The sequence below is a fragment of the Diadema antillarum genome, unplaced genomic scaffold (assembly GCF_040938485.1).
Source record: "Diadema antillarum isolate AM-2024a unplaced genomic scaffold, OU_Dant_1.0 seq00001519_RagTag, whole genome shotgun sequence".
Classification (NCBI taxonomy): domain Eukaryota; kingdom Metazoa; phylum Echinodermata; class Echinoidea; order Diadematoida; family Diadematidae; genus Diadema; species Diadema antillarum.
The window spans coordinates 340,400-352,729 of record NW_027272251.1 but is presented as its reverse complement, the minus strand read 5'-3'; the positions used below and the strand labels follow the sequence as shown (position 1 = coordinate 352,729).

The 12,330-nt window shown below is 36.2% G+C and overlaps 1 protein-coding gene across 1 annotated transcript; it reads right to left on the bottom strand.

Annotated features, from left to right (window-relative positions):
• Window positions 1-5,442: 5,442 nt before the first annotated feature.
• Window positions 5,443-6,639, bottom strand: LOC139710294 (allatostatin-A receptor-like). Its single transcript, XM_071622220.1, has one exon. It carries the CDS (start codon window positions 6,637-6,639, stop codon window positions 5,443-5,445), a length of 1,197 nt encoding a protein of 398 aa, XP_071478321.1.
• Window positions 6,640-12,330: the final 5,691 nt, after the last annotated feature.

The following is a 12,330-nucleotide window of genomic DNA, read 5'->3' as shown; positions in this document are numbered from 1 at the left end:
TATGTTAAAGGTAATTTAATTAGCTATCAACCTAGTAGGTCAATGGAAATGTTAATTTTACGCATGAGTGAACGCATTCGTTTTTCTCTTCCAAGGCACAAAAGTAAAAATTGCAAAATGGGCAGGTTGTTGTTGTTCAAGCGTATTTGCTCTTCCATATAATAATGAGACAAAAGACACATTCCACACAATAGAAATGCAAATTGATTTAAAAAAAAAATCAACCTATGATCTCAACAATGTCTCTGTAACCCTCCAAAGATAACGAAAAGCAAACAATAATGGAGGAAAATGAAGAATCTTCTGTCAAATACGCAGTCACAAGATAAAAGAGAAAAAAAGATATGGTAATAAAGAAAGTTAAATTTGAAACGTTATTCCAAATTAAGAAAACTTGAAATAATATTTGGTTCTTGAATTTGTGTCGTGCATTCTTAAATTAAAAGGTAAAATGAAGAAATTCTGTCGATTTTATCACCTTTATGGCTTACTCTCTAAGTCCCTTAAAGTTTGAATTGATGGAAAATGCTTATGTTTCACCTTCAGTTTCCGCACTGTGTTCTTGTTTTGAATATAAACGGAAACAAGGGAACAGAAACTTATTTCTGCTGTTTCATTTATGTCTCTCATTGAGTTAAATTGGTCTTTTGCTATCATTGCTATCTGGGAGGACATTTGCAAATGACTTCAAATATGTCCAATTCTGCAATTTCTATTGTTCTGCCTTAGAGGACAAGAACGAATGTGTTCACACATGCGTAAAATTTCCCTTTGTATCAACCTACCACCCAGGTTGATAGCCAATTAGATAATCATTGATGTGGTATATGACACATTGATTTTTATCTAAATCTTGTATGAAAAATATCAAATGGAAAAAGTGTTAACTTTCTTCCTTTGCTGAGTGTATATATTTATATGTAATATATATACATATAAATATATATATATACATATAATATACGAATATAATTTATAATCATTTACAATAATACCTATATGCATACTTATACAAGTATGTGTGTGTTTGCGCGCGCGCTTGTGTGTTGATGTGGGTGTCTATGTGTATATGTATGGGGGTTCTGTGAAACATATTTTGACATCATTTTATACCAGTATGCCTTTTTTATAATTTACGGGCGCTGGTATCAACCACAATGTAGAAAACATGGCCAATACCCACTCGTATAAAAAAGGTGTAAAAACGTTGTCTTTTGACATGTATGGGCGTTGGTGATGTAGTAATACATGCGTAACACCCATTAATGTATACATTTTTAATACTTCATCCATCGCTAAATCTGTGGTATTTTATTTTCGTATTTTACATTGTCAAAAAATAGATGTTTAAAAGATATATGTAATGCTTGAGCGCATTTGCGTCTATGTCTGTAATATTGATAGAGCCTGGAGGGTTTATTTTCGATTGGTTCTTGATGGTCCCCCCCCCCCAAAAAAAAGCACAAACTTATAATATAGACGTGCATCATGGTGAAATTTAGAACCCTATATTCTTTATATTCTTTCTGGCAATGCTGTTGCAAGGCTCCAGCCTCTTTTAGGGTCATGGTCATATATTAGTGGATTTTTGTAAGCGCCATACACGTGGCGATTCTGTCGATCGAATCAGTGATACTGCTGAAATGTTGTTTTCATGTGAATGACGGTCAAAACTAAGTTAAACTCCTATTGATTTTGCGGTTAATCCGAAAATGATATAAGGGTCATTAATCGGAAGATTCGTTAATGCAAATGTGAAATACGGTCAGTTATTCCGGAGGTTCGCTAATCCAACAATTAAGAAAGGTTCGTTAATTTTGAAGGTTTGTAAATCTGAAAGTGGATTAAGGTTCGTTATTCCGAAAGTTTGTTAATCCGAAAACAAGATTGGGTTGTCTAATTCCGAAGAGGTTTGTTACTCCTCGAGTTCTGAATTAACGAACCTTATTTCATTAACGGACATACAAACCTTCCCAATACTTAATGTTCTGAAGAACGCCACAAATGTTCTTTATAACGAACCCATTTCTTTGTCGGATTAACAAACATCTGGCTCGGCTTTCATATGTTTCGGAATGACGAACCCTATTTCATATTCGGAATAACGAACCCTGTTTCATACTCGGATTTAATAACGATCCATCGGAATATTCTAAATATATCACCCTTGATTTGATTTGATTTGATTTGATTTATTCTCTGTATGCCATTTTTTCAAATACATTAACTTTCTGCAATTTCATTAACATTCAAAAATCATCATCAATTCCGTCAATTCTACAATACATCTGTAATATGATTACATGAGTTACATGTTATAGGATTTCTCGTGTGTATCCTTGACGCTCCCTTCCTCACTTTATATGAACCAATCATAGTTCGAAATTTATAATTTATATTTAAATACTCTAAACTTTAAAGTTTTAGCTCATGAAGAAAAACTATGTGAATGTTCCTTCTCCCTCGTAATTTCGTAAGCAATGCGCATTTCGTTTAGCGGAACACATTACAATCAATAGTCGGTTTTTCTTTATCAATGGCGCCTAGAAGTGACTTCGTAAACGAGAATTTTGCTATAATCGTGTACGTTTTAAAGTATATCTTGTACGTATATATATACTGTATATATTCGGAAAGGAGTTGTAGACCTTAGTGCATTTTGACATCTTGATTGTTGAAACAGCAAACACAACGTATCCTATCATTCCAGTCCTCATTCTGTCATTACTACACGTAGCGTATATCATTACATAATCACTAACGCTTTATGAGTTTAGATTAAAATTGGATAAACAGAAAGCTTTATGGTGTATTCAGTTATAGTGACGTCTGATTTCGTAGGGGATGCAAGTGCATTTAGTCATTTAGATTTCACTGAAGCATTCATTGGTAATTGTTCAATGACAGATAGGACCATAGGACCATAAATCTCATTTTCAATTTCAGATTTAATTCAGATACACGTTATTTCAGTCACATTATCTAGTAAATACAGGGGTGCATTCATATGGGAATAGTGACAACTACTAAATGTATACAGTGAGGTAGTGTATAGTGAGTAGCTAAGGATGACATGACATGAGAAGTTACACAAACACGTAACTTTTTGGTGGGAATATGCCCTGATATAGCAGTACATGTTTCAATAAAATTGATACAATAATAACATACATACACACACATGAGCACACACACACACACATACACGAAATAAAAGATAATAATGAGGGGAAAAAGATACATATTCACAGACTTTCCCAAACATAACAATAATGTGCATGAATAAGTGTTTTTCTACCCTGGATAAACAATTCTGGAAAGTTTTATTCATTTTTTCAAGTGCGCTGATAACAAGTAGTTTTTAAAAATCTGCTTTTGAAGCCATTCACAGATGAGACACTCGTAACATGGAGGGGTAGCGAGTTCAACAGTTTTGATTCAGTAAATGAAAACAATTGTACCGGTATGACATTGTTTATGAAAGAGCACAGTGTTCCACAGTGTGAGAAACACAGTGTGAACACATTGTGACCACAGTGTGTAATCCCTTCACACTGTTAAATTCGAGCGTTTTAACAGTGTGAACACAATGTCAGTCATCAATTCACAGTGTGAAACAGCATTACTATGTGAACACTCTGTGAAACCACACCACAATGCGAAATCATCTTCACACTGTGAAAATCGAGCGTTTTTACATAGTCGACCATGTGAACACAGTGTGAACACACTGTGGGACACTGTGTTCTTTCCAGTAGGGATATGACTTGCAAGACGTATAAACAGAAGCCGATGATCGTGTGCTGCAATTATGAAAAACTCTTGTTGATGGGGAAAGGCCTCTGAAACAGGATGGTATGGTTTTGTTCATAGTTTTGTACACACACACACACACACACACACACACACAAACCAAAAACACCCTGCTGAAAAGGCAACACTGCGTATATAATGAATTGTCATCAGACCCACTTCATAATAACATTGTTCAGCATTATTTCCATCGGAGATGCAGCAACTATTACTAGTATTCGAATGATATTATTTTGAAGACATTGGTGCATGCGCGTACCAGATCCCAATAAGAGAAATAGGAACGGCCGAGAGAACAACATTAGAAAAAAACTTTTCACACAATTAAAAAAAAATTATATATGCCGAAGTGAGCAAAATATCAATGTTTTATGATACTTTCTCAACTTCTCTTATAATACTTCCAATTTAACTTTGAGCCTACATAAACCCTAGGAACTTAGGAACTTATGTACTCAACCATGGACATCCTTACATATGTCCGCTCAAGTCATGTGATCTACTGTGATTGCTAAATATCACAAAATTATATGTTTTCTGTTGCCAATTAACCGACAGTTTCTTGGCACAAAACCATATTGTGATCGTGCATCACAAAACCAACAAAACGTCGCACGCATTGATTTTGTGTGAGAACTGAAAATAGGTGAAATGGGTCAACTTATGGCCAGTCTTGATTTTTTCCATATTTTCTGAAAGAGCAAGTCTTTTTTGACATTAATACTAAAGTTTGAGATCATCAAACAAACAGGAAATTTTTTAGCAGTTTCTCTCGAACACATTTTGGTAGGATACGCTGCTGTGATTGGGTGTGTCTTAGATTCTTCTTTTGATTTGTTAGAACCCTGTCCATACTCTTCACTTTCAACTCTAATAACTTTGGAAAGTTTAATGCTACTGCTTTGAAAGTTGGCAATAATCATCTACAGTAAGTGTTAATAAAGCATGCCTAATTTCAACTTATTCTTTTTTTTTTGTTCCATTCATCGCACTACTAGCACAACTTGTTAAAGATTAAGCGCTTGAATAGACCCCGTACTTCAGAGCCTCTTCACTCAGTTCACACTTTCCAGAGTGAGTGATTTCTTTCCAATATTAGGATATTTTAGGAGAGTCCATTTGAATTGAGTTATACATGATTTTAAAGCTTAGAGTCTGTTCTTTCAAGATCTGCTTTTAACTAAAAATCCATGGCTGGCTACTTTTTGTTTTGTTTTTGGGATGCAGGGTCAAATTTTTGTGTTTACAAATGATATTAGTGCCTTCTGTTAAAAAAAAAGAAATCACAGGGAATGAATTATCAGTGTCCTTATTGCGTAAATTGAAGAATAAAGGTCCTAGAAAAGAACTCTGAGGAACACCACAAAAACAAGAACAAGAATACCACAATTTTGGTATCATGATACTGTGATTAATCGTATCACAAGCCTTTGATAGATTTGTGAAAATGTCAGTCATAACTCTATGACTTTTTAGGTGGACATTCATCGACTCATCACAGATCGTCTTTTGTAGTAGTAGTAGTAATAGATGTTGTTATTATTATTGCACTTTAAAGAGTTGTTTTAGGGTAGTCATATCACGTACAGCGTTTATTTATGGGTGGATTGCTCTTCTTGACGATTTTAACTAATCTTTGCTTTTTCGTATTTTTTCATGCTGAAAAGTATTTGACTCTGAAGTGAAAAACGGATGGTTCTGGTTGTCAACTCGTTTGCATTTGAAAGCATCTCTTATGGCGGTCCGGAACCTCGGGTACTGGGACGCGTATATGAAAGGGTTGGCGCAAGAGTTGACACAAATCAGCACAGACAGAGCGCTGTGAAGAGGACTGTGCAGGTACGAGTACAGCTTTCCCTGCAGAACACATACCCCGGCAGTCACGTGATGGGGAGCAAAGGTCAGGATGTACGTCAAGACAATGAGGAAGGTCAACCTGGTGATACGGTTGCGAGCCCGTATGTGAGTGGACGGTACCCCGGTGGCTTGAGAAAGCCCCTTACGCACGTGCTGTGATTGACGATGGAGTGACCACGCCGTAGCCGCCTGCGTTACGATCATGATGGTCACAGGTGTGCCAAACCTGATCATGAGCAGGTAGAACATAATCGTTCCACTGGTCTCTGGTCCATACGGGACCTTGCAGGTGTTGTTGACCACATCCGTTTTAACTGGATAGAGGCAAGATATAAACGACAGGACACACACCGTCGATATGTACGTGTAAATTTTGCGAGTGGTGACGTAAGATCTGAAATGTAGTGGACTCACTATTGCAATCGTGCGTTCGATGGCTATTCCTACTAAAGTGTAAATAGACACGTGGACTGGGACCCACACAAAGTAACGCGGGTATGCAAACTTACAGTACAGCGAACCAAGTGGCGTTCGCGGCACTCTTACAGCAAGAGGTAAGGGCATGATGGAAATGGATGTCAGTAGATCAGAAACTGCCAGTGCTCCGATTAAGATGTCGGTCGAGTGTTTTATGGTTCCTACCTGCATCCTGAGTGCGAGTATCACAAGCAGGTTTCCCAGTACCCCAACACAGGCACAGCTCATCTCAAGGGCATTCACCCACGTCCACCCAAAGACCCTTGTCCACTGCAATGGGTCGAGCTTTGGTGTATCACCTGTTTGATTTGTCTCTTCCATTTCTGCAGAGGAACTCCATGACAGATTGCTTCTGAGAATTCCTGAAGTTCCTGCACCTTGAACTTCTACGGCTGGACCATTCGAGGAAGTGATTTCACCAGAAAATGCATCAACAGGCGGTAATAGGTTTCCTTGGACTATGACACTAATGGCTGCAACCAAACACCACATGTTGGCGAAGACAAGGTCGTATTTCCTGAAAGAAAAAAAGATAAGCCATTTGACGCGAATTACATTTCACAGTGACGTGTTTGAATTTCCACGCAGATAGAAAGACAACAACGATTAAGAATGATATTTCTCCCTGTCTATTAATGTACATTATCAAAGTTGCAAGAAAATGCCGTAAGAGAGAGATCAAAATAATGAATAAGATTTTTTTTCTGAAGAAGCTGTATATTTCTTGAAATTTGTAGAATTCATACTTATCATTTCGAATTTCGCTGTTACAATAGGATATCGTTTTGCGATATAGGAACTACTCAAGACAAAAGTTCGGATTGATAGTTCACTACTGGAATAATAAAGAGCTGCAATTATAGTAACCCTATTCATAATTCATGATTTGTGAAAGACATATGTATGCATTCCGTATGAAAATAAGAAGGACAAATAAATAGCCTCTTAATTTCGCGAAACAGTGTACGTCTACCACTTTAGATAATTATGACATCCACACACCAAACATGACAAAAAATAGCAAAGTGCAATGGGAAATAAGAACAGAAGACAGGTACAACGTTGCGATCTGCGCAGAGAGATTAAAGCGAGAAAGCTGGAAGATTAGGGGATGGAATATTATATGCTGTCAACATGATTGCGTGCTATATACAATGACGAGATACCGGGATCATTAAAATATACTTGTAATATGACGTCTGAACACATAGAGGAAGAAAAGCTGTAGGCCTAAATGAACAAGATGCAACTTACGATATAAGTAGGAGTAGGGTCCCTGTACCAGTTACCAGTTAGGCGAAAACAATATGTTGAAAATGTCTCACAGTCTCAGTTTGGATTATACCTGTCCGAAGCTGCCTATTTGTAGCCCACCCAGACAAGATATATTTGTCGTATTTACTGCTACACAAAGCAGGCTTCTGCGAACTCACTATTCATTATCGTCGCATTACGACTACCACCATGAAAAGATAACACCTGAAATACGCAGGCGCATTAAAACAAGCTGCGTAAAGATCTCCCTGCGCAGCGTTATTATACCAAAATTTGATCTCTAAAAATAAAAATGGTATCACCTCCTACAAGGTGGGCGTGGTTTGTGTCTCTTTTACACATCAGTAGCGATTGTGATCGATATATAGGCGTGAAGAGAAGATGAACTTCAAACAAATTTCTTAGGTTCAAGAACCATGGACAAACGCACTATGACCTGCTTGTCTTTTTGAATAACCAAGAGATTGCGAACTTCGGTTACAACGCTCGTTTATAGCAAACCTGACCATGGGGGTGTTTCATAAAGCTGTTCGTAAAGTTACGAACAACTTACGAGCGACTGGTGATCAGTTCTTGTGCTGAATTATATATTTTCTGATAAGTATAGCACATCAGAACTGATCACCAGTCGCTCGGAAGTTGTTCGTAACTTTAAGAACAGCTTTATGAAACATGGCCCATAACTGTCTTTGATCTCCCATAGCACTTATCTGATAATTTGTTAATAGTTGTTGATAAGTATCCGAGCACTTGATTATGTACAATTCAATATCAAAAAGTCTCAAAAGTAAAAAACCGATGCGTTTGTAAAGGTATGACTGCATTCCTCCCCCATCAAGATCCTTGCTTGGATCCGTCCGACCCTGGAAGTTACAGATGCTTTCAGAGGTTCAAATGACCTCTCCTCAACTTCTAAAATTAAGTCAGCATTATTTACTGCGGTGCAGAGGACAACGTTCCAGAGTCTTCAGCAAATAACATGAGGCTTGGATTGTATTAACAGGGTTTGTTTCATTTTCATTTCAATTCATTTTCATTTTATTTCATTTTCATTTCTTTTCATTTCCATATACAATATATACAAGAGTTCATGCACAAAAGTGACTGGTAACGTTTATTCCATAATCACACCACAATCCGATGTCACTTTTGTTGTTGTTGTTGTTGTTGTTGTTGTTGTTGTTTTACATAAACAGAGAACAAGAATGATAATTTGCGACATGCCAGTATATCTTTTGCATTGACATAACCATGCATTCTTAAACTTGAATGTACTTACTACTGAGCATAGTATCAACTTAAATGAGAAAATAGTTAGAGAACCACAGTGACAGCAAAAGTGTTTTTTTTTAAGTTTGCACGATTATGTTTTGTGGTATATATTCATATTATATATATATATATATATATATATATATATATATATACGCATTTTTGGCAGAGTATTGTTTGCTTACTTTTTATATGACCGTAATCTGTTTTGTTATTTTTTTTCGTAATTCAGCGCATGCATGAGTTATGTGTGCCCTTGTCATTCCAGTGTATACTTTACCGTCTCATTTGAATTTCGCTGCTTTTTCGGTGATCATCTTTATATTTCTAACAATGAATGAATAAATCGTAGCTTCAAAATAACAAGTAAGGCCTTTTCACTCTTTTAGCGCTTTAAAAAAGGACATTTGACTTTAAGAAATGAAAATGCATTCAAACGATGAATAAAGTTTTATTGCTGTACCAACATTACTGCCTCACAAACAGTTACTGTACCTTTTCAAAATGATTTCTTTTTATGCTGGGTCGCTTTCCAGCGTCGTTTATGATTATTTATTACTCTTCTTTAACGTATACCAATAGGCATAGCAGTGAAGATTCAAGGATCGCAATTTTTCACTTGATTTTGTTTTGCACTGGCGAAACAACATCAACAACAGGCATTCTAACGGAGAAGCCAAGAAAATGCATTGATGCAAACAAAGTTTCAATTCACACTGACAACACAAAAGAATTATGCTGCTAGTCGATTGATTTATTTTTTTTTCCTTTTGCATGGCATAAAATAGCAAACGACAGGAAAACATTCTGAGATCAATCTTGAATGTTCAGGTCTTTTATTATATTTAGTTGGAAATGCCACTAATGGATTTCCATTCAATTGATTACCATACACTTGTCTACAGCAAGAATAAAGAAAGCTGGGAATCAATGCCATCGTTGAATGCTGCAAATATACCACGCCTTTGTAAAGATGCTCCATCTATCTTCCGACCATCGAATTTTGTTTTCAAAGGTTTTGATGTTACAATGACACGCACACGCTTGCTCGGAATTACCCATAAGGTATATCGTAGTTGAACGAAGGATGTTTCTGAACAAGGTTCGTCAAAAGACCGAAGTGGTATCTTAAAAATACTTATTTTCTTTTTTTCTTTTTTTTTCTTTTTTAAAATCAAAGTGAAATCTTTCCACTGCACTAGAGAAAATGGTCAGGTGATATCTTTGTGAACATTATAATTATAAAACACAAATTTATTCCTATAGGATGGTGTAAAAGCAGGTTGCAGAAATTTTTTTTGCGAGATTAGTGCTTTATTGCGCTTCGACACGATGTAACAGCCACCATCAGCGATATACATCGTGTCACAGTTGAAAACTGTTAAGACAGTATATATATATATATATATATATATATATATATATATATATGAATTGAATTGAATATATAATGTATGAATATGTGATATGTGTGTGTGTGTGTGTGTGCGTGTGTGCGTGTGTTGATGTGGGTGTCTGTGTATGTATGTATATGGGGGTTCTGTGAAACATATTGTGACATATTTTAACCCAGTATTTTTTTTTAATCATTTACGGGCGCTGACACACCCACTAATTACAAGACACCCACTAATATAAAGAGGTTAAAAGACATTGTCTTCTAAAATGTATGGGCGTTGGTGATTTGGAAACACATGCGTAACACCCATTAATGTATAAATGTATAATACTCCATCCATCGCTTAATCTGTGGTATCTTATTTTTATTTTTTACACTATTGAAAATACACGTAGATGTTTCAAAGATTTATGTAATGTTTGAGCGTATTTGCGTCAATGTCTGTAATATTGATAGAGCCTAGAGGGTTAAGTTTTGGTTGGTTCTTGATGGTCCTCCCCCCCCCCCCCAATAAAACAACAACAACAACAACAACAACAACTTATATAGTCATGTATCATGGTGAAATTTATAACCTTATTCTTCCTGGCAATGCTGTTCCAAGGCTCCAGCCTCTTTTAGGGTCATGGTCATGTTTTGGTGGTTGTTTTGTAAGCGCCATAGACACATGTGTCGTTTCGGTTGATCGAAACAATGATACTGTTTTTAGGTGAATGAAGGTCAAAGTTTGGCTCCTATTGTTTTTGGGGTTCATCCGAAAATGATATAAGGGTCATTATTCATTGTTATTGGGAAGTTTCGTTAATCCAAATGTGAAATACGGCCAGTTTTTCCGGAGGTTCGCTAATCTAACAGTTAAGAAAGGGTAGTTATTTAAAGGTTCATAAATCTGAAAGTGAAATCAGTTTCGTTATTCAAACAATGTGTTAATCCGAGTATGAAATAAGGTTTGTTAATCAGGTTTGTAATTCTGAAGAGGGTTGTTAGTCCTCAAGTTCTGAATAAACGAACCTTACTTCATTAACGGACTATCAAACCTTCCGAATAATGAACCTTCTGACAAACGGTACAAATGCTCCTTATAACGAACCCATTTCATTGTCGGATTAATGAACATCTGACTCGGCATTCATCCGTTGATCGGAATAACAAACCCTATTTCATATTAGGATTAACGATCTAGCGGAATAATTCTGAATAACATAACCTTCAGGATTTCTCGTGCATTTCCGTGTCGCTCCCTTCTTAACTTTATGTGAACCAATGATGGTTCGAAAATAATGATTTTATTTTGATTTTAAACACTCTGAATTTTAAAGTGTTGGCACACAAAGAAAAACTCCGTAAATGTTTCTTCTCCCCCGTAGTTTCGTAAGCGGTGCGCATTTTGTTATAGCGGAACACATTATAATCAATTGTTGTTTTTCCTTATCAATGGCGCCTAGAAATGACTTCGCAAACGAGAATTTTGCTGTAACCGTGTTTGCTTTAAGGTATATACATCAATATGCGGAAAGAAGTTGTAGACCTCAGTGCATTTCTACATCTTGATTGTTGAAACAGCAAACACAACGTATCCTATCATTCCAGACATCATTGCTACACGTATCGTATATTATTACACAATCACTAACGCTTTATGATTTTAGATTAAAATTGGATAAATAGTAAAGCTTTATGGTGTATTCAGTTGTAATGAGGTCTGATTTTGTGGGAGATGCAAAGTACATTATTAGTCAGTATTAATAGATTTCACTGAAGCATTGATTGGTCATTGTCCTATGACAGATAGGACCATAGGACCATAAATCTCATTCCTCAATTTCAATTTTAATTCAGTTACATGTTATTGACTTGAATGTACTTGCTACTGAACATAATAGCAACGTAAATGAGAAAATGGTTTGAGACCCACAGTGACAGCAAATAAATACTTTTTCTGTCAGTTTTCATGATTGTGTTTCCTGGTATTAATTCAGTTACATGTTATTCCAGTCAGATCAATCACAAAATACAGGGGAACATTCATATTTATGGGAAAAATGATAGCTACATGTATATAATGTATGAAGTGAGGTAGTGTAGTGCTGAGTAGGTAAGGGGAACATGACCCGAGAAGTTACACAAACACACAACTTTTGTTGAGATGCCCTGACGTACATACACACGCACAGACACACACGCACACACACACACACGAATTGGAAAAAAAGAATACATATTCACAGACTTCGCCA